The 22,837-nt window shown below is 40.2% G+C and overlaps 1 protein-coding gene across 3 annotated transcripts in view; it reads left to right on the forward strand.

Annotated features, from left to right (window-relative positions):
- ELP3 (elongator acetyltransferase complex subunit 3) overlaps nucleotides 1-22,837 on the forward strand; it is an 88,992-nt gene that overhangs the window by 37,849 nt on the left and 28,306 nt on the right. For all 3 annotated transcript variants that reach the window (XR_007508382.1, XR_007508383.1, XM_049819317.1), the window contains exons 10-12: nucleotides 11,567-11,760; nucleotides 17,287-17,377; nucleotides 20,774-20,839. Coding sequence is in view for 1 of the 3 variants with exons in the window: in XM_049819317.1 (XP_049675274.1) it covers nucleotides 11,567-11,760; nucleotides 17,287-17,377; nucleotides 20,774-20,839 (351 nt within the window). In the remaining 2 variants the exon portion in view is untranslated. The remainder of the gene's footprint in view (nucleotides 1-11,566; nucleotides 11,761-17,286; nucleotides 17,378-20,773; nucleotides 20,840-22,837) is intronic.

Raw genomic sequence — 22,837 nt, forward strand, 5'->3', positions numbered from 1 at the left:
CCTGTTAATGAGTTCAGAAATTTGAAGCAGGACTCACAGATCAAATTAAGATTTGATGCCAGTGAACATACTGATGAGGAGTTGGAGGATGAGTAATCAGTGTGGAGGATGAAGCCCTCAAGAAGTAATGTGAATGCTGCAGAGTGAGGAAGAAAAATGGGAGTTGGGGAGGCTGGCTGGTGGGGAAGAGGTGATAGATCACATCAACATGGAGAAGAATTATGTGTGTCTTGTTTTAAAGAGAAGAAAGTATGGGAAAGGAGAGAAGAACGAATCAAAAATGCCTGTGTTAGGTGCATAGGGTCCCCACCACGATCTGAGACCAGACAGCACACGAAAAAAGACCTGTGTGAAAGAGGCAGCTGTAGAGTTGATGCCTGGCTATGTGGTCGCTGTGCGTTTCAGAAAATGGAGCTGCAGGGAATGAGAGTGGAGAGGTTGTGGATCACTGTGACATGTTTCAAGACGGAATGGTAAACGAGACCACTATTCTCTTCCTTTTCCCTTCTCCTCTGCCTTTCTCATACTATCTTAAATGCTTTATAATTTATTTTTAAAAGATCCTTTGTCTTAAATAGGAGAGAATAGAGGGTAAAAACAACCATTCCCCCCGCCTTCCCCAGAGCCTTGTACTACTGAACATAACAGAAGTATTCAGCAGAGAGTAATTCCTTCTTTTTCAGGGATTCAGCTAGATAGTACATTCTCTATTTCCTACCTAACATTTTATATCATGGTTTTGAGTTATTAAAACAACTAATTTCTGTGTTGTGCCGTATAAATGTTAGTCCATGCTGGTAAATATTTAGACAGTTCTATGACAAAAAATAATGTGAGAGTGAAGAGAGGAACCAAGTGGAGAGCATCTGTTGTGTTCTTGCAACAGTACTAAGTTGTTCACGAGCAGCAGTAGTGCTCTTTTATGCAGTATTCTCCTAAAATGTATAATCTTCTTAGAAGATACCTATGACTTTTTGGGACAGATACCTGCGGCTTATCAAGGATCCTTACAGATTTTTTTATTTTGTGGTATTTCTAGGTAAGTTTGGAAAAAACCAACTTGATTTGTTGTGATGGTAACCTCCTTTCTAGCCATGTGCTTTTCAGACCAGGGAAAGGCAGGACAAAAAGGAGCTGAGTTGACTTTAGAAGGAGTTCTAAGCACCTTGCCTTCATTACCAGTTGATATATTAAATACAGGGGCTTCTCCTGGGAAGGTAATAACTTGCTGATTGTGCTGACTGCGTACTAAAAATACTGGGTGCTTCTTCAAATTGAACAGGTAATTATAGTTTCAAGAGTAACATTGCTTCTGTCCCTTATGACCTATTGATTTGGAAGTGTTTCCTGCTTCTTCTGTCCAGCAGCTAGGATGCCCATCAGTTACTCTTTTGCAACCGTATCCAGGTTTTCAAAGTTGTGTGTCTGTGTGTGTGTGTATAGCAACCGTTTTCCTGGGGAGTTTATTAAGAAGTATGCAAATCTTTAATTTACTGGTAGGATTATGTTAGATCTTTTGTTACATGTATATATTCTTTTTTACAGTAAGTGGCAGGCAACTGGCTTTTTGCCTGCCTTCATCATGAAGATTATTACAGTTACTTTTTTTAAACAGAGTGGATATACGAGTCCTGTGTCCCAGTTATATTGTGCTTCTCTCCTTCCCCCATCATGCCTCTCTTCTTCCCTTATTATTGATTCTTTTTATAGCCTCAGAGGATTTCCTTTCTACTTCAGGTCTTTCCACCCCATTCCACATATGGGAAAACGCTGCAGGGAGGGAGTATGCTCTGCTTCCTCCCACCACCCATGTGGTTGTGCCAGTAGTGTCAGGTAGTTTATATGTACACACACGCGCGCACACACTGCTACTTCTCGTTGGCAAATGCAAGCTTAACAGATAAGACTGATTCACAGTGCCTCACGTAGCAGGTGGTCGGAGAAAATAATTAGAATAATAGCTAGAATAAATCAAGGACTCAGCGGGAATAATGGAATTGTTACCAGAGCAGACACCTCATTCTGCGGAACGCGATAAACACTCAGCTTTGCTGTTGTAGCACGAGAGAGATGAGGTGACTCTAGGGGTAAATGGTTGGGAGGATTCATGAATCACACTTGCCAACAGGGCTACCAAGCAGAACTTGGGATTTAAGCAAAAACTTTAGGAGGCTAAAGAATTCCCAGGATGCTGTTACTAATTCCTCATTCTGTTTCTGCAGAGCCACTGAGTGGCAATAGCATAATCAACAAACTTTATCTACTCTAGAATAAATATTATTAAGCTAGTAACATATTCATTAATGGAGACGATATTGCTATGTTTGCCTTTATTTTATTTTTATGGTCTTTGCCTAAGCATGATTTACTGTCGCTGTTCTTCTTGGTCCTCTGGGAGGGATGGCTGTAAGCCCATCTCAAACAACTTTGAAGACCCCTCATAGATGAAATAAATCTGGGGAGCAGAAAAAAGGAAAGGAAACAGGCAGGAGAGCCAGAAGATTAGAAATTTCAAGTGTGGGAAGTGTCAGGGGAAGTGTCATAGCAAGTTGCTGGCAGAACCCTCCAGCTCGGAAGGCATGTGGGAGTTGGTGGATGCTGCCCAGAAACATCAGATAGGCCTGCAGTTGCCGAGAAGCTCTTTTTCCTTGACGAGATCCATGAGGAGGTCCTGTGGCTTCATTCTGTCCATCTAAAGTCTCGTATTAATGAAATGAAGGTAAAAGCATAGGCTGGTCCATTTACTGGTCATTACAGGAGACAAGTATCAGACTGAAGAGATTTTTGGTTCAATTCAGCAGAGCCAATCTTGCGTTCTTTAAATAAAATGTAATCATTGAATGATTTTAGTCTGGTGAAAATTCCTTTTCTTACAGTCATGTGTCAGGCTGGGTTTTTTTCTGAAGGAATTGCAAAATAAGCATTTCCTAGAAATAGACTAATTTTAGTGAAATGCGTGATGCATCTGTGATCCAAGTGTAAGTTATGCAGAGGGCTACAGCCTTCTTGGGTGTGCTGAACACAGGAGAGAAAAATAATGGTCAAGTAATGCAGTGGGTTATATGAGTGTTCTTTCTCATTGCGATGTATTTGATGTTATTGTAAAACTTTAAATACTATTGTATCGCCTTTAGCTGTAAATAAGGAGAGACTTTTCCTGAGGGCTCTCATTTTTATTAAGGAGATGAAGTTCATAATGAAATATATTGCACCTCTATCAGGAGCTTTTAATAACTGTAATAAAGGACAGTTAAATTGCTGATCTACATTGATATATTTTTTTTAATTATTCTTTTGGGAGGACAATTACCTGTGGTTTTAAATATAGCTCTGAAATGTTTAATGGGGTAAATTATTTTCCTTTCAATTCCTACCAAACATCTCATTGAAACACTATTATTGGCAGGTAGCCAGCATTACCTCTGAAAATTTGTCTTTTTCTTTTTTTCATGGGCACGCTTGCTGAAACAGATTAGGTGGTATTTAATGATCGGTCCTTCAGTTACTAGAGCTTCTCTTGTAGTCTTAGTAACTGTTGGAACTAAAAAGCTCTTCACTTCGGAAACAATTATAATTTCATGAACTATGGCCAGCGCTGTGGTAATTTTTATGTTAATGAGAATCATGGTAGTAAGGAACAGGCTATTTTTAGAAACAGTTTTCACAGATAATTGCGTGCAAATTTCTGCGGATAAAATATCTACATAAAGCCCCAGTGTGTACCCACTTCTGCAGATGGTTGAATTGTGTGCGCAAAGCTTCTCTCCCTCTCCAGCGTCTGTGTGGAAGTACCTTTTACTGGCTTGCTGGGTGTGTTTGCTGCAGCTCTGGGTACGTTTCCTATAAAGCAGGTTGGACTTCTCTCTGGGTATGTGCGACATAGGAAAAAAGTAGAAGTTAAAGCTGCAGCCCTGGGTGTGCCACTGTGCAGGAGCAGAATAGCTGAATCAGTTGAATAGTACAGGTAAAACTGGTCCCGTATCTTCTGCGTCATTTGGGGATCCGTGCATAATGTGGATAGGGTGACACAATTTAAACTAGAAAATGCAGAGGATGGCGGTTTCAGTAGCAGCGTGATCTTTGCTACATTGCATTGTACTGCCTAGGAACAGTACATACTGCTCTACCATTAGTATGGACATGATAAATTGCAAGGCTGTGTGGAAAAACTGCATTTATTATGGATCTTGGATTGCTTCCTTTGTCTTTCTGAATTAGTATTTTGTCTGCACACACGTTTTCCTCCAGCATGCCAGCCATAAAAGTTACCATAATAACAATCACTACCTTTAAAATAGCGTCCCATTCAGAAAAAGCCTCTGCTAAATATAAAGGTACAGTTGAGACCCTTTTTTTACCTGAACTAAAAGATCATTTCTGTGCTTAACAACTGTGCGTTGCGTAGGCTCATACAGCCGCTCTGTCTATTGAAGTGGTGGTTTTTCATGCCAGCATTCACAAGTTGTTTGCTGGGGCTCTTCCACTAAGGCCCCTTGCTGCTGAAGTCAATAATGAGCATATGGCTGGGAACATACAGGCAAATGGAAAGGAGCACAGGAATAAAGGGATGTCTTGGAGAGAGAGTTAAAATTTGCCAGGCATTTAGGCAGAGAGAGCGTCAAATCGTCATCAGCAACTGAATGCTTGTCATCAGGGTGGATAAACCATGATGTCCAAATTAAGTTTTTGAGGACTTAGTTGTTGGTTTTGTGTGGTTTTGGGGGGGTTGTTTTGGGGGTTTGCGATTTTTCAATAAAAAAAGCATACTGGAAAAGCATAATGGTTTTGCTGTGAACATAAATGAGAGAAGCTTTTGCAGGGCTGAGCGGGGTGGGAGAGAGCACATGGTTGTATTGATGCTTCTTATGGAAAGGAGAGGTCTGATGAAGGAGGATTAGATTATCAAAAACATTACGGAGTTGCTGATCTCAATGTTTTTCAGGGTAGAAGACATGCTTTACAGGGATCTGTGTTGCAGAAATTGTGTACTTAAGACAATGAAAAATGCTATATTTCCTGTACCTAGCCCTAGGGGAAAGCTGACCCTTCCAGAAACATAAAGACCGGAGTTCTGTGCTTGGTAAAAGTGAAGGTGAAACTTCACAGCAAATTGATTGAGGTATTCTCCTGGGTTCCTCCAAAACTGCGTAATAAATGGAGACTCACTTGGAGCACCTGCAAGACTAAGCAGATGGGACTGCTCGGTGCAGTGAGCACAATCTGGAGAGATTTGTCTTGGTGTTCAGATAGATACTGTGTTCAGGAGTCAAAACCACGCTCCAAGGTCATGCTGCTGATGCCCAAGGCCTCTCCCAAATGTTAAATGTCTCTTCTTATTATTGAGTTGTATTATAGCAGGGCCAGGGACTGTTGCAGTCTATGATCTCCTTGCGGTAAGTTCTGTGCAAACTTGGAAGGAGCAACTATCCAACAGAGTGTTAGAAGGCAACCTGTAGATCCTGACAGTCCAGGGGTAAAAAGAGACCGTGGGAGGGATGGGATGGGAGGCAGGCATGTTCTGTCCTTGTCTGGCAGCAGCAGTTTCCTATACCATGTAGAGAATTTGGGTATTTATGACACTGAGGTCCATAGTTTCGGTAAATAACTCATTGAAGACAGCTTCGCGTCTGTGGACTAAAGGCTCCTGTCAGTTAATTTGTCTCTACCATAACGGTTGCTTTGCAACTCAAGAGCAGTTTGTTTCTGGGTTCAATGCGGTGGGTTTAATGTTTTGTTACTGAAGCTGGAGATCATGAGAATTCACTTGTTAGACACTTTTGGAAAAGTTCCCTTTGGCATGTGCATTTGGGGTTTTTGAGGCTGTTGGGGAAGGGAGGAGGTGTAAAGGCTTCCTGCGTCTTGGAGGGCGAGTTACAAGGTCCTTTACACTGTTCACTCTGGACGTTAGCAGGCAAATCCACTTTTTTTATTTGACATTCAAAGTCTACATATGAGGCATTATTGAACAGCCTAAAATAAGCGTATAGATTGGTCTGTTAAGTAGCAACCAGAACTATACGGTTTTCTGTTAATTTGCACTGTTGTAATAGTTTAGTAAGAAAGACATATCAAGGTCTGCAGCGATGTGCTGCTGATAAACTTCTCTAGTATTTTGAGTGTTTTCCTTCAGGAATTTAAAGACTAGCAAAATGAATATGCAAAATTAACATGAAACAAACTTTTCTGTTTCACCTACCGTGCATTACTGTGCTACAATCTCTGATGTGCTGTTTTTCTGCACACTAATATATACTAGTGTTGAAGAGATTTGTAGGCAGACATGCTAAAAATAGATGCTGGTCACCATCACAGAACTGACCCTCTCGTGGCAGAAACGTTGGGGTTTATGTCACTGTTTTCTTGGCTTGGTAGTTTCCATAATCATATTTACGTGGTGAAATATGACAGCTTGAATGTGTCAGGAACGGAAAAGATTTTATTACATAGCTGTCAATAGTCAGGAAAATTATAACAATTAACCGGAAAATGGTCTTTCCTGCCGGGATTGCAGGATGCTTTACAGGTGCTCTCAGGAAAGCTGGAAATTTGGGTCATCTGCTTTAGAAATGTTTTGCCCCATGGTCACATCTATAGGAGATTTTGTTGTGAGTGCAGAAGTGACTCGACTTATTTCTGCCTTTCATTCACCTTTGAATCAATTTTATAGAGATTCACGACACCATATATAAAGTAACATATGGATTTCAGAAGAGCCTAATTGAAAACGTTGCCATGTTGTACTGTTTGCCTCGGACATCAGTGATTCAGCAACAGGATTTACTAATTGCGCTGTCAAGTCACTTCTTCAAAGAACATTTGAATGGACAGAAAGTGTTGCTCTTTGAGGATACCTAACACCCGGTGGACCTCTGAAATAGTGGTATATTTGGCACAAGTAATATCAACATACCATCTTTATATAAACCCAAGGCAACTTTGGGAATTCCCCAGGTTATATTAGAAAAATGTTTCAATTGTATTTTAATTCTATGTATTTAAAATAAGTGTCAGGTAAAGATACCTTGAAGAGTGGGTGTGCACAGTTAGCAGAACAAGCTCCAGCTTGCCGCAGGTGAAATGCTAGAGAGTTTGTTTCCCTTTCGTAGAGGGCTGATCTGCCTTATCATCACTGTATGTTCCGTGTTGTGTTCGTGTTCACATGTGCTCTGCTGATTTTGCACATAGTGTGTATACAACCACAGTATGTAACATATATGCACTTATAATATGCATCATGGTAAATACGATTCTTTTTCATCGTTATCCCACTGCGTGGTGAGCTAGATCTAAAACCTTCTCATTTATCACAAGTCAGAGTCTGCAAACAGATGGTGTTCAGAGCAGCTAACAAGTAGTATCTTACTATCTTCTGGTGACTTAATAGGAAGTCTAAGGTCACATAATTGAAAGATATTGACGTTAAGTGACTTTAAAATGACCATTTCTCAGCTTGCTGTTGGCACTGCATTTCCCTGCTTCCCAGGTGACAACTGGTGCTTGACGATGTGTGTGTTTCCAGGCTGCTCCAAAAGGCAAGTAAAAAGGCAGAATTTAGTCCATATTTCTCAGTCAGTAGGCCATTGTCGGTATCAGTGAATGCAGATACTATCATTACATTTTAATTAGACTAGCATTTACAAGAAAGAGGGGAAAATGCAAATTTAGAGTTAAAACGGAGCCACATTTTAGAGCCACAAGCTTCTGTTAATGCATATAATTAAACTACTAAGTGATTGTTCATTCCCTGTAGAGTTGGAAGTGTCATTCAACGCGGTAGCTTTCAAGTGCTACCAGTATTCATAGTTATAAATAATACAGCTGATGGAGATAAGGAATGCTGTAATATGGAGAGTTAAGATAATGTTCATCTTAATGTAGTCGGACATGAATTTAATAATTTGTATCATGCAGGGACTACAGTAAAGGAACGAGTTCAAAAATCGGGTTGAGTGGCACCTGATTGCTAGTGGACAGTCATTAAAAAATAGATTTTGGTGGCCTTTATTTTTAACAAATCCTGACATTTCAGTAAATTGCTTTAAAAAATTGCTGTGCTTATCCTATAACTGCTATCTCCTAGAAGGGTTGAACATACTGAGAGCAGGAAGATTAAAGATGGCAACTGAGTCTTTGGTCTGTAAAAAGATGAAGTGGAATCCCATAAAATAATATTTTTCTCTTTTTGGAGAATTGCAGCTTTTGGGTGTCTTCAAAACACATTTCTAATTTGTTCTGTACTTAAAGTGGTCAGTAAAATTGGATTAAAACTGTAAGGCATAATCTTTTAATATTGGCTGAGTTGTGCTATTACCGAACTTGAGAATGGGAGCAAACCGCTGTGTGGTCTCATTATGATCCCAAATCATTTGACCTTCCTGTTGCAACTCTGAACAGATACATGAGTGACTAAAAGGTTTTCTATTATAAAGGTTATTGCAAACACGCAGGAAAGCGAAATGCTTGAGTTCAGGACTTCATCTCCTGATTCAATCTCTTCTTATATTCTGATCTTTTTTGGTTCACATAGTGTTATGTTGACTTTTGGTTTTCAACTAATGTCTGTTTTCTTGGACGGTAATTACAATGTCATGCAATTTTTAAGTCTCAAAGCAATTGGTGGGAGTTGGACAAAAGTATTCCATCATGCACTTTGATACGTCTGCCTTGATGGAAAAATCAGTGGCTTCTTGGCATTTAAATGACTAATTTTACACCCGTCGGACCCTGATTATTCATAGTGGCAGTGAGTTTATGAGGTGGTGGATGAGTGGATCCTATAGATGCCATTAGCTTTAATAACAGGGAACTTCTACAACAAAGGCATATGCTAGTAAAATCAATTACTGTTCTCATAAAACATGTTAGCAGCTAACTTGTATAACCTTGTAGACTGAATGTGTGTTGATGGGATTTTATTAAGATTCATTGTTTGTAATTCACAGAGCAGCTGTTCCTACAAGTAAAGTATGTTTAATGGAGCTTAGGTGAAGCAAAAAAAATTGTGAATTCCATGATTCTCTGGTTACTTGTTATATTATTTGCTGTGAGAAAGTACTCAACTTTGCCCAATTTATGTGGTATTAGAAAAAAGTTATAAGAAACGTTATTTTAGGCTATGAAAAGACCCATGTTTATGAACCTCCAGATCACTTAAGTTTCAGCTGATCTGAATTGACCTTTTTTTATTACAATTAAACCACTATGATAATCTCTCACGTCATGTCCATCATCTACATGCACAACTTTATGATACAAGACGTGTTAAATGCTAGTTGGCTTACAGCGTTTAGCTGGGGGGGGGGGGGGGGGGGGGGGAGAAAACTTGAAGTTCAAAGAAAATTGGTTTAGTAGCTTTGAAGTTGTACGTGCTTCCGTTTAGAATATTCATGCATGCGAGAGCGCTACGCTGCATCCTCAAGTGGTTCAAAAAGACTGGAAGTACGTAAGGATCCTTTCTTTCTGGGTCACCTTTAACCTCTAACTTCACAGTGCGTTAGCAGACGTGAATTTAAGCTCTGATTGAGTGCTTGCTAGAGCTGATGGAAAGCCTCCTGTTGACTCCAGTGATGCTAGGGATGGTGGTCTCTGGAACAAATGTGGGTTTAGGGATTGAATTTGTTTTGGCAGTAAACTATTCTGAACATTTTTATCAGCTGAAGACACCTTTTAAGGGGTCTAATTAAAAAAAGAAAAGGCTACAATTCTTACTAAAGCTTGGCATGTGTTGGCATTTTATAGTTCCTTTGTTTCATGAGAGACTTAATCAAAGCTGTTTGTAAATGGGAAAAGGTTAAGCCTTTAAATATTGGGATTTACAGAAACTATTTAAAGTTTACTGCTGGCAAAAGAGGTTCAGGAAAAAAAGGAGACACTGCTTTGTTGTATTGTTTGAAATTAATTACTTTTGAAATAATTAAACTTGAGGGATATTTTGAGAAATAGTTTAAGAAATAAATATGAAAATCTGTTGCTTTTTTAATGGTAGCATTACTGAAATATTGAGTAGCATTATCACCTGGCTTAATATGCTGTATGTATGAAGTGGCAAAATTGACAATGTGATTAGAAACCTTAACTTCTGACCTTGCCTTTGACTGCTGGATGGCTTTAACCTTAGTGCTGTGTTGATGCCTTTGCCTTTAATCTGCAATGTAAATCAGTGAATGTTTAAATATTCTGCCTGGTGAATCATACATGCTTTTGCATTTGGTTCAGTATTGTTGCGAATATTAATACGTAACCTTACTGGAAGCCTTTTTTCCTTGCTGGAGTGGTTTATTTACCTTCCTATATCTCATTGGGGAAGCATCATTGCTCTCTCACCTTAATGTCTTTCTCTTCTTCACTGCCGCTTGGCCATAGAGCTTCTCTTGTCAGAACAATCGCCTCTTACACGATTTTCTTATTCCTTCTTTCACAGTTGCTTTGTTTTACATTAGAGCACCTCTAACCACCCAGAAAAGATGGAAGTTTTGGGTTGTTCCAGGACAACAGGATTCTGAATTCTTTTTCTGACCTTACGCTACCTCATATGCTATATGACTTTGGGTAACATGCCTGCTTCAGCTGGCTGGTTTCAAAATTAGTCCAGTGATTTATCTTTTTTCTCTTTTTTCCCCCTCTTTACATCTTGAGCATCAGATGCACCCTAGGGCCAGCACTGGAGGTGTGGTAAGAGTGGTCAGCAACTGGTGGGACCATGGTAGCCTGCCATTAACTCAGCTTAACAAACTTGTTTTGTTTTGTTTTTTATTACTATGAGAATACTATGCTGGAGAGGGATCAAGCGGTGGATTTCAAGTGTGCAACAGTCCAATCCAGTATTAGATCTGGCCTGTAGATGCTGTTACAATGAGGGCCGTGTCATTGCTTAAGTCAGTTTAATGGTTGCTTGGTTCAGGGTGCCTTGTGTGGTTTTTTGATTTTTTTTTTTGTAAGTGATTTTATTTTAATTGTCATTACTGAAATTCAATCTGCAAAAAACCAATGTCATTGTTGTGTTGTGCAAGCTAGTGCTGATCAATTTGCAGTTCTGTGCTGGGATTTAGTCATAGGAGTTAGCAGGACATACAATTTACCCTCCCATTCTCTAGGATTGTTCAGAACGTCATTGTAGAATAAATCTGTTTTTCTTCATTGCTATTCAAATGATGTGTCTCAGACACATTGATTAATCTCTAAATGTGGTCTGCTGAGATTGAAGATAAGTACACTCACTTCTATTATTCTAATTCTGAGCAGAGTCTGTTACAATAAATGGTGCAATATCTATTGAATTCATGCTGCAAGGTAGAAGCAATGTACAGATTTGACTCATAGCATTGTCATGTGGATTTTTTTTTCCTTTAGTGGCCTTCTCTTTAAATCTAGAGCATACTTTTTATTTCAAAAAATGTCATAAACCAGAAAATACTGGCAACTCAATGTAAGCCAGTAATTCTTAAAACATACTTACATTTGTCTTTTACAACATCTGTCTTGAAATTAGTTTTGTTGGGGCTCTGAAGCCCCAGGAAATGTAGTTTGTTTTGCCCTGACTTGCATTTTTTTTCTTCCACTTTTGCAGGAGTTTTTTGAGAATCCTGCTTTTCGCCCAGATGGCATGAAGCTGTATCCAACACTAGTGATCCGTGGCACTGGTCTGTATGAGCTCTGGAAGACTGGAAGATACAAGAGCTACCCCCCCAGCACTCTTGTGGATCTGGTGGCCAGAATCCTGGCCCTCGTCCCACCATGGACACGTGTGTACCGTGTTCAGAGGTAATTTTCTGTAGTGGGCCTTGTATATTGATTTATTGCACTTGGAGAGATTCTTACTTTAATTACAGTGAGATCTGACTCAGGCTTTCATTATTTTTCAGGCTTAATCATTAATGTACTAAAGATTTTTAAAACTGCTTCCTATCTATTCAGAATGGGAAAGGCCAAGTAGAGTGAGAAGCTATTTAAATTGAACTGCCTCTATAATGCACCCAGAAACCTTAAGATTTCTGGAGGCCGCACTTTCACTGCCAGTCAGACAAGAGCATAGGATGCAGCACATGGTACTTTAATGATATTGATGGAGAATTGCTTCTTGGCTGTAGGTGAAGTTTCCTATATCTATTGCAGGAGCTGTGAGGTGTGTCATTTTTTTTGGCTCTAGACTTCCTTTCTTTCCCTGTGGGTGTTGCAGGGTTTTCATACACATACTATGGTAATACCATTATTTCCAGCACTCACCTCCCAGAACAATAGATAATACTTCCATTTAGCGCTGTATTTTCAGCGTGGAGTCTTCCCTGGATTATTTTTCTTCTTTTATCTTCGAAATCTGCCTGATAATAGGAAGGGAGGCTTATAGCATACTTGCCTATTTTTGCATGTGCAGACAATACTCAGTTGGCTTCCAGCTACATGAGCTGGAAACAGTGCCAATGCCTAGTTCTCCAAGAGCATGCCGAATGAGAAAGCCTTGTGCATTAGACCTTACCTGCCTGGACTTCTCTGAGGCATTCAATTTTGTGCTCTATCAGAAATGTGATGGAGTGGGGTTAAGCAGGGAAACATGGTAGAGAAGAAAGTGGCTGAAGGCAAGAAACGCTGGGTAGCTTTGCCAAAGAAAGTATGGACTCAGGTTTATTAGTGGAGTTTCTCAAACATCCATTTACAAGCTCAAAATTGTATTTATTTACAGTGACACAAAAATAATAGGATGCTGAGGAAACCTTGCAGGTCTGGGAAGCGTCATTGAATGAGAGAGGATGCACAAGCAGGATCTGGTGGCGGTGAAGCTAGAGTGACAGAGATGGGATGGGATGCAGTTCAGGGAAGTTTGAGGTCAAACTCGGAGGGGGTTTTGCTGCAAACCATGAGATCATCATGTGAAAATAGTAGAGGAGGAGAAGTTCTTAATGTCTCGGTCTGTAATATCAATAAGCCACCGGTGATTGCAGCTGTGAAAAGCTTTTTTTTTTTCAGTATAACTCTTTTTAGAGATGAAAGTATTAATCCAGCAGCCAGACAAGGCTTTGGTAAGACCTTGTCTGGACTAATCCTCATCTTCAAGAAAATGAACTGTGGAAATACGTGCAGAGGAGCATCAGTCTTTTGTTTGAAGGATAGTTGTGGACATAAATGACTTCTGTAAATCTATGAGAGAAAGAAAATAGCCTTTTAATAAATAGGATCATTGATTTGGGCAGAGGACAAAATAAGAAGTAGCCTTGCAGAAAACAAGGCAGGAAGCTGGGAATTTTTGGTCAGAACTGAGATTCTGGAGTAGCTTTCCAAAATTACCAAAGGGGAAGAGAAGCTAAATATGGATATGGTGAAGCTTGATTAGGTTTATGAATGTGATTGTGATACAGCAGTCTGTAGTAATTGAGACACAGTTTCAGTGACCAGGAAATCCTTTCTTCAGGTCTTTGTTACTGTGAGAAACTGGTGGCTGTAGCTGAACACTCAAAAATAAGGATGTGATGCTGATGAAGAAAGCAAAACATGGCTTACAGGAAATATCTCCTTGGTAATCCCCCAGGCTTTTCACATCATGTGTAGGAGCATTATTAAAGGCAAAACTCCTACCTTTTCTCCCTGCACATCTCCGTTTTCTCCCTGCACATCTCCGTCTTCATCAATTCCACTGCAGACGCAATGGCCCATTTGTTCATGATGCTATCACCATAGCATCGTATCTAAAACAAACAGGTTTATTCTTAGAGGACAGCATGAGTTTGCAGCCTAGCAGGTCTTCTAAGGAACACAGGCCTGGAAACGTCTTTGCTTGGTGTGCTGATTTGCCTGAGCTTGACTGATTTCTTCTGTCAACAGCAGCAGCCTCCATCCAGCTGTCATCCGGTTGTCAGTTATTATGTTCCAGTGGAATAGCTGTTTTCTTACTGACTGGCTCATGTTATCTGAAACTTGTTTGTGGCGATTACAGATTTTTACACCTCCAGTGCAAAGTCCAAAAGCTATTACTTTGATCTAAATTGCTTTCAGGGCCATTGTGTGATTCTGTAACAGAATAATGAACAAAGCCAGATTTCCTAAAACATTTGTGGCCTGTTCCCAACACTGCTTCACTGAGGACAAGCAACTTTTTTCCCTTTCTCCTTTGCTACCCCCGGCCCTTTCCATCTCCCTGCTGCCACGAGTCCTCCATCCTTCACATCTTGCATTTCAGGCTCTATTTCCACAGTCCTTCTGGATTCAGCTTGTGCCCTGGACGGCTACTTGTCCCAAACTCTCTGCATACTGACTGGCTGTTTGGTATGTGCATTCAGGTTTTCCAGCAAACACCAGCAGAAAAAGACAGCTCTCTATGCCCTTCCTTATTAGGACCACGGTTTGGGATCTCTCTTCCCTAGTACCAGGTTTTGAGAAAACATAAGGGACTCAATGTTGTTGTAGTCCATCACGTGCTCAAAATAATCAGTTTAATGAGTCAGGTGAGCATGGGAAAGGTGTCACTGACAAAACACTGTAGAACTCTTTCTGCTTCAGGAAACCAGGTAAAATATGGTTTTTAAAAAAAAAAAAAAAAAAAAAAGAAAAAAGATGCTGTTGCTAATGGCTGGTTGGAGGAGACTATGTTTTCCAGGGTGTTTTGTAACTGTCAGAGATGCTTAATATTGTATTTTTCCTGAATGCTTGTGAACCTCATTGTCACTGAAGTGCATTGCTGTGTGAGAAGGCATGAAATGACAGAAGTAGTGTCACCACCTTGAGACTTTTTCTTTCGTGTATCTCAGTGTTTCATCTGAATGTTATTTTCACTGTACTGATGGGGAGATATAGGTATGAAGAAATGAAATACCTTACTCAACTGAGATCATATAGTAAGTCAGAGCTGAGAGCAGACTCAAGGCCTTTAGACTTTCACTGTGTGCTTTAATCAACTGCTTCACAAGTGTCCTAAGTAACACAGAATGTTTGAAAAATAGAAGATGAAATAGGTCTTGTTGAAGCTTCTGCCAAATTGCTTATTAACTTTAATAAGGTCAGGATTTAATCCCCTGTATCCCTGAATTTGTTTAGCGTTTTAACAAGTCCTAAAACCACTGGTGCAATGCTGTCTTGTGGCTATTCAAAATAGGCAGTTAGTGCATACACTCATGATGCACAGAGGGTACTTATTTAAATACCCTGCTGTAATCTGAAGTGGGAATGGAAAACCTATTTCTCGCTTTCTCTTTCTTAAAAAGCTTATTTTTCACATTCATATTTTAATTTAGGTTTCTCCCTGGTAGGCAGATGAGAGAGGCTCAAGTTACTGTATGTTGTAATCTACCTTTTATTTGCAGGACTTCATTTACTATTTCATAGCTGACTCTGGATTTAGCTAAAGACCTGGTACTGGAACATGTCAGGATGTTATATCTACATCCCTGTAGGGAAAATACATACAGCCTGACTTCTTGGAGTTGTTCCATAATTAGAAGAAAGATGTTTAGTTAGATTATCACTGTAGATCTAACATACCCTGATGAAAATGCCGTTCTCCTCTAGTGTGTCCTTCAGTCACAATGTGAAGTGCTTATTTCCTCTAATTGAGGCTCTTTAAAGTGTGTTGTGTTGGTTCTGCTGTGTCTTATTTGCTCAAAGAAATCCACTGAATAAATGAATTGGTTGGCTAGTTGTATTTTTGCCTCAACTTTTTGGCATGCGGGTGTAAGAGGTGAGGAATTTTTCATAGACCCTTTGGCTTCATAGAAAAAAGAGCAGGGAAAACAGGGGAGGAAAGTAAAACACGGCCTCCATTATGCTGGAGAAAGTCGTACCAAAATTGGAGTGCGATGCTGAAATGGGAGGAGAATCCTGGAGTTCTGAAGTCCTTGTTTTCATTCCTAACAGTAAAGGAAAACTCCTTTTCTAGCCCCCTTGCCAGTGTCTCTGACTTCTACAAGGCTGAAGCAGCACGAGGATCAGGTCTTTAGGACCGCTGAAGACCTTTATCTTTTATACAGCTACTGCCAAAAATAGTAATTGTTAATAGGGGCCATGGTGTGAATGCAAGTCCTCAAGGAACTGAATAGATCAATTAATACATTTTACAGAGGTCATCAGACAGCTGCTAGATGGTGATGACTTTCAATCACTACTGAACCAACATGGATTAAGCTAATTACATTACCAATTCCCTGAACCATCCTATTCTCTGTATGGTTTTTTTTTTTTTGTGATATTCTGTTCTTTACTCTTGAATGCTTGCACAGATAAAGGAAAAGGAGGAATACTCACCAAGGAATGTTTGAGCCCTGTTTTGAGACCAACCTGCTGTACAATTTACTGAGTATCTTTCATACTTGTATAGTCCTTATTTCCCTATAGAAGATCTGAGGGGATTTGGATTACAGGGTAGTGCACTTGGGTGGTGTATTATCAGAGGTGCCAGGGTGGTGTTTCAGCGGGGGGGGGGGGACTGGGGGGGGCGGGGGGGGGGACTGGGGGGGCGGGGAAGGATTTGAGATCACCATATAGTACAGCATTAGATAGAAGGTGAGCATGGAGTGGGATGTGCCAATAATCCGCGTGGGTTTTTTTCAGCTTGATCTGGGTGTGTAAATCCTCCTTTCCCTAAGGGATGGTATCCTGCTTTCCTAATCTCTACTGGGACAAACTGCCCTGGAAGGCAGTGGAGAGGCCAAACCTGGTCTTGCTCTCAAATTTCATTGTAATACATTCTTTGGAGAACTGAAGGAGGGAGTTCTGCCATTTGCAGACTCACGATTTACATTCCCGCAGGAAGACCCTAGACTTTCTGGCTGGGCTTTGCTGCAAATCATTTGCTAAACAGAACTTTTTCACTTTTAAGTAGCTAGCGTCCCAATATAAAAATGTTGTAATTTTGATCCATTTTCCCTGACGGGCATTCAACTTTGCGACTGCAGAAAGACACGATCTGGTTCCCAATTGCTTTTCTCCAGCAGCAGATAACCATGAAGAACATCTGACCTGGAGTCCTAGGCAAGGCACAGGCTCGGCTGGGTGATCCTTTTTTTTTTCCAGACTTCCAAGTGAAGAACTGAGAGCAAAATTATAACCTATTTCTTAGGATTGTAAAAGCCTACTTTTGTCTTCAGTCTTTTTACTAAAATAAAATCTGTAGCTTTTTTGCCTTCATTTTTCTCCTGCTTTTAGTTGTGTTATTTCTTGTTCAACCAAAGACTTGAAACAAAGGTAATTCAGATAAGTTGTGGTCTGCTATTTGGGGTCTTAGCTTAGATGACCGTAATGGCGCTTTATGGTGTATTGTCTGCTAATGCAGTTGTTTGTGGTTTCTGTTTTTCCTCTTATATGCAGAGATATCCCAATGCCACTAGTCAGCTCTGGAGTGGAGCACGGGAACCTGAGAGAGCTTGCCTTGGCCAGGATGAAAGATCTTGGGACACAGGTAAATTCTTTGTCAGTTGGTATGGAGGGAGAGCTGCTTGATGACTTCACACAAAGTAGCAGAGAGGAAAGTAATGACTAGAAGACACAACAGGAGCCAGGTTTACTGCTGAACTAAAACAATCTGCAAAAGTCTTTCAAAAAAATGTTAATGACTAAAAAGCACCTTGATGATTCTTCTGAAAAGCTCTTTTTGTTTGGTTGATTTTAGCACTTTCATTCTGTTCCCAAAGGTAGCTAGTTTGTGATATTCCATTTTTTAGCAGAATGAAACCCTTAAATCAGAGAGAAGGCAGGAAGGTTTCTTTTTAATTTATGCTATTAGAAATTCTCCTTCCTTTCTTTTTCCCACGCATGCACTTACTTGACTGAACAATTGGAAGAAAAGCTCTTAGTCTGAGGCCAGAGAAATCTTGCAAGAGAGATTTCAGCACAAACAAATGAGACTTGATATTCTTGATATTTCTAAGGTCAAATAAAAATATGAGCGGGGGTGGAGAGAAGGGGGGAAGGGAGGAATTGCGTTTGTATTTGAAGTCAGAAGGAGGTACGTATCCCCAGTCTTAATTTTTCTCGGAAGGTTGCTGCAGCATTTGGCATTCACAGTGTCCCTCGTGGTCTGCTCTGACACTGCTCACTGTTTAAACCTCCCACTGAGACACAGTTTGCAGATCCTCCAGCAGTGTTATGCCCACGTTCTTCCTTTCTTGGGCTGTCCGACTTCCTAAACAAAACATCACACAAACCCCATGCTCCTTGAGACTATTCCAAAGGGCTTTAATTGCTTTGGTGTCCTGGTGTTTAGGCAGGAACAGATACTCACCACAGCTGTTCCATGCATCTGTATCGTGATTTAGCATTCCATTTTTCTAGCTTACCTTTTCTTAAAAAGGTTTCAAGGAATTACCGTATCCAGCAATAGTAAAGTCTTTGGCTGCTGCCTATAGTCCCACATCAACTCATGCTGCTGACCTATATTTTTGGTATTAACATGGATGGTTCTCTAGGCTACATCTAGCTCCTTACTGCCTTTGCCATCTCACTTGGATCTTGCAGTTGCAGTGCAAAAGATCAGAAAAGAAACTCCAGACTGTCTTCCTTCTAGCTGGGCTTTCCATACCCCTTAATGTGTCCTAAGCTGATGCCCTGGACTTTCTCCTTAAATCCTTCCTCCCAGTCTCTCTCCAGTAGCAAGCCAGGATTTGGCAGACAGCTTTGCCAGCCACAGAAGCTTCCATCTCTCCTGCTGACTTTTCACTTCAAAACCAGGCAAGGTAGACAACCTCTGCGGTGCCGCTAAGCCTTTTCAATTGAGCTCTTTAGGGCTACTAGTGAACTCTTCCCTGGATTTGATACTAAAATGACATCACTTGATCTGAACCTGATCAAGACCAGCTGGACAAGCAGGGACAGCTGATCCATGGCAGTTGGGGCTGAGCTGAACCATTAAAGGGCTTGTCAGGCTGGCACTCTTTGCTTTTAGAACCAAATCTGTAAGTATCTCTGCTGTGCAGATGATTATAGATTTTAATTTAGTGAGGCAGAAACACTGCAGCTGGTGGAATGAGGAACCATTTTGCTGCAACATAGCTTGAGGTGTAAGGTACTGTTGTGTTTTTTCTTGTGTCATAGGAGAAAACTATAATTATGCTTTGTCCTCTTGTCTTTTAGCTTGGAAAAAAGAGAGAAAAAGGCCAAGGCAAGGAAGGGACTTGTAGGAATCTTATCTATTTGCAGGCTCGATAGTAAGGATCAGCCAGCTCTGGCAGTTCTGGCATCCATCTTTGGGGAATGGCTTGGTGAGGAGCGTGTTTGAGGGATGGGGATCAGTCATGCCAACACTGCAATTTGTGTCTGTGGTTGTTGGAAAGAAATTATTCTTGAGGAGCCTTGTTGGAGGGACCAGATGCTGGCTTTCGTGATTGCCAGCCACTGAGTGCAAGTAGGATACACAGTTGGGACACAGAACTTTAAAGCAGCATCCCAGAATACATTGTCCTTCCTCAGTTCTGGGGTTCTTAATGGAGAGTGGATATTTCTCCGCCTTTTTCTGTGCTGTTTGTGTAGCTAGGAAATTGTAAAGCAGAGAAGAGTTTGTCTACTCTAGAATCCTGGTATGACAGTGAATCCTGGTTTTACCATAGCCTACTCAAAAAAAAAAAAAAAAGCAAACTACCAAAAAAAACCCAAAACCAAAAACCCCCCCAAACCAATGAAAAAACCCCCAACAAAACCACAAACCCCCACTTTTTTCTGCTATTTGGGAGATTGTTGCTTTATATTGATAATGGAATTTAAAAGCATTCAGAGAAGGACAGGGCATTAGACAGAGCTGTGCTTGTTCTGGGTACTCTGGAGTTTCTGTGAATTGGATTTTTGCACATGTCTAAAAGTCTGGCTTTTGGAAATACACGGGCAGGTAGGTGTTGTTGGTGTTAGAGCAATTTTAGCCTGTTGGTGGAGGTTGTCTACCTTCCCTCCAAGTACAGCAGTGCTAGTGGAATGAAACAAGCATTTGCAACTCAACTGCTTTGGGTAAAACTCTTATGGCTGCACTTTGCTGACAAATGTTGCGTTAAGCTTAGTAGTGGATTTTCCAATAAACCCGCTAAGACATGAATGCATATAGTCTCCCACAGTAGGAGTGCTTATACTATCACAACTGTTTGCTTATGTGAATAGGTACCAAATTACTCAACTTTCATTGGCTTTGCTGAGAAGCACAAAAGTTTATGTAAGCTATAACCGACGTCTCAAGCACTGAGCTTGGAGCCTCATCTCCTCCTCTGTCTGACTTCTAAGGGAGGGAAGATTTCTTTTGGCTGTCTTTTTCTCCATCATTGGTCCCAAGCCTCAGTGATGCTCTGTGGATGCTAGATCAGCATTAGCTTTACTTTCTGATATTTGGATAGGGCTTCTGCAACAGTTCTCATTTAAAAGCAAGGAAAAAGTTGCTGAGATTCAAAAACTAGCTACTTAAGGACTCTGGTGCTTTGGCGTAGATTTTGCCAATGTTAGACCTTCCCAATGCAGGGTAAAAATGGATTATGCCGAAGTCTTTTTCGCCTCTGTTATTTTTTTGTGTATGTTGACTTTGCCTCCAGACCCTACTGTTCGTGAATCAAAGGGTACGTTTCTTCATGAACCATAATGGTTGCTTAGTGAATTGATTTTTGTCAGCATGTCTTTCCATTTAGCACTAAGACCTCTTTCTGAGGTGTGTTAAGAATGGATCGGTGAGCATTTTTGTTTTGAAGTCTACCCATTTGAAATTCGCCCGTGCAACTTCATGCAATTTCAGTTTAGTTTTGAACCCAACAGGTGGCTGGAAATCTGTATGTTTCAGAGCTTAATGTTTTTCTCCCGTGTAATTTTTTTTTCCTCCCTTTCTTTATAGTGTCGTGATGTAAGGACAAGAGAGGTTGGAATTCAAGAAATTCACCATAAAGTGAGACCATATCAGGTGAGATTTGTCTTATTTTCTAGGAGCTTGTTTCAGACACAATTTGTTATGTGTGTTTTGTGTGGAGGCGTTGGGACCCATTTGTAGCACGTCCAATCCTGCAGTTTGCCTTTGTAGCTGGATCCGATTTTCCATTTATTTTCACAGCAGCTTTGGATGTCTTCTGTTTGAGCACAGTCACATGTTGAAATTTATGGACCGCCATGTTCAGTAAACTGACTACAGTGAGCAGTTATTTTGGTATTTGCACTGCTATAACAAAATAACTGCCTTCCCTTTTCTCCCTCCTCATTACAAATTTGGATTTAGAAAATACCAATAACACCACGTGTGCGTGCTGAACAGGAATGAACGTTTAGCAAGATGAGTTTACAGCCTTTTTTTTGTGAATGTACATGTTTATATAGGCAAACAATAGATGTATAAATAGACTTCTGCACATGTATGTGTGTGTGTATATATATATATCAGTAGATCCATTTAGCATATGACATATATGTTGTGTTTTTCTTTCCTAAAATAGTCCACAAAAAGATTACTATGCTTATTTTATAGAAAGGAAAATGTTCACTGCCGAACTTCAAGCATCCAATTTAGGAAACTAATTCTCCAGCTCATTGTAGTCACAAGGAGGGATCAGTCCTTCCAGAAAGTGGTCAGGAGGTCCATGGCACCCAAGGAGATGAGCTTTCTAAGATCACACAGGGTCTGATCCATCTTATTATACATGTCTGCTGTGACTAATAAATCATACCCTGGAAGTATTCCCTTCCTGTTCCTTTGCTGACATTAAGGAGGGACTGAAATGATTCTGGAGTTTGTCCATCATATATTGCCTTTACTTTCAAACAAGAATTCTTTGTGCCAGGCAGAAGATGCTGCCACCTCCAGGTAGAAAGGTGAATCAGAATGACACTTGGATACCTCTCTTCTCTTCTGTGCAGTGGGCACGTACCCACTTCCTAAAAGTGAGCCACTAAACCTGGGGTTGGGCTTTCTATGTGTCAGCATAGAGAGAGATTCCTGACAGAGGTCTTGTGCTTTGGAGGCTCTACTGATTATTTAGGCTTCAGAGATGCTCTGAGTTTGGTGCCAGAAGTTAAGCAGAATGAATATTCTCCAAGTTTAGCATCTGAAAGATGTTCTCGCTTTTGCAAATCGGAGATTACTAGGAGCCATATTCTGTTTTTTTTTCTCCTGCCATAATGTGAATTCAAATGGAGTACAATACTTCCCATCTTGCATAACAGAAGTCCAGTATAACTGGATATAATGTGTATAAGTGTGTAATGACCCCAAATAAATTACCTTGTTCTTACCAGATTTCTGCAAGAATTGAGGCTGTACAGACTCGTTTGTACATAGGCTGTGCAGCCTTTGTGCTCTGCTCCTGTTATCTAATCTGCGGTCATCTCACGAAATATTTTCCAAAGATGTCTGTTGTCAGCAGTGCTAATCTAATTTAAATTGTAAATTTCTTGAGTAGTTAGCAAATAGCTTATCACAGGGTTTTCAAAGCAACGTTCTGTTGAAAATTCCCTTTGTTAAACTCATCTGTCTGAGTGGCAGGAGGATGTCATTATGTAGTCGTAGTAAAATTTATCATGACAGTAAGCAAGAGGAATGTTCTGAAGATGGTATAATTTTTCATGTGCTTTAGACTAATGACAAGGTATGATGTTTTTCTTAGCTTCATAAGTAAACAATGCATCCTTTTGATAAGAGAGTCTATCGTGTCAGATCTGAAACAAATTAATTGCTTTCTATAATTAGTTATATTTTATGCAACTTCTTTCTGTTAAGGATCAGTAGGCTGTATGTATTTTTATAATGGCAATAGTGTGTCTGCTTTTAAAAGTTTTGGGGTTTTTTTTAAATCAATTTCAAGTAGATTACTTGTCTGTAGCTGGTTATTTACAGAGCTGTCTCTAAGCTGCCTTTTCAATTAGTGGCATTTCTCCATAGCAGCGGAAGGTATTTGCTTGCTCTCAGAATGGT

This window comes from Accipiter gentilis, chromosome 16 (genome assembly GCF_929443795.1).
Source record: "Accipiter gentilis chromosome 16, bAccGen1.1, whole genome shotgun sequence".
In the NCBI taxonomy this organism is placed as follows: domain Eukaryota; kingdom Metazoa; phylum Chordata; class Aves; order Accipitriformes; family Accipitridae; genus Astur; species Astur gentilis.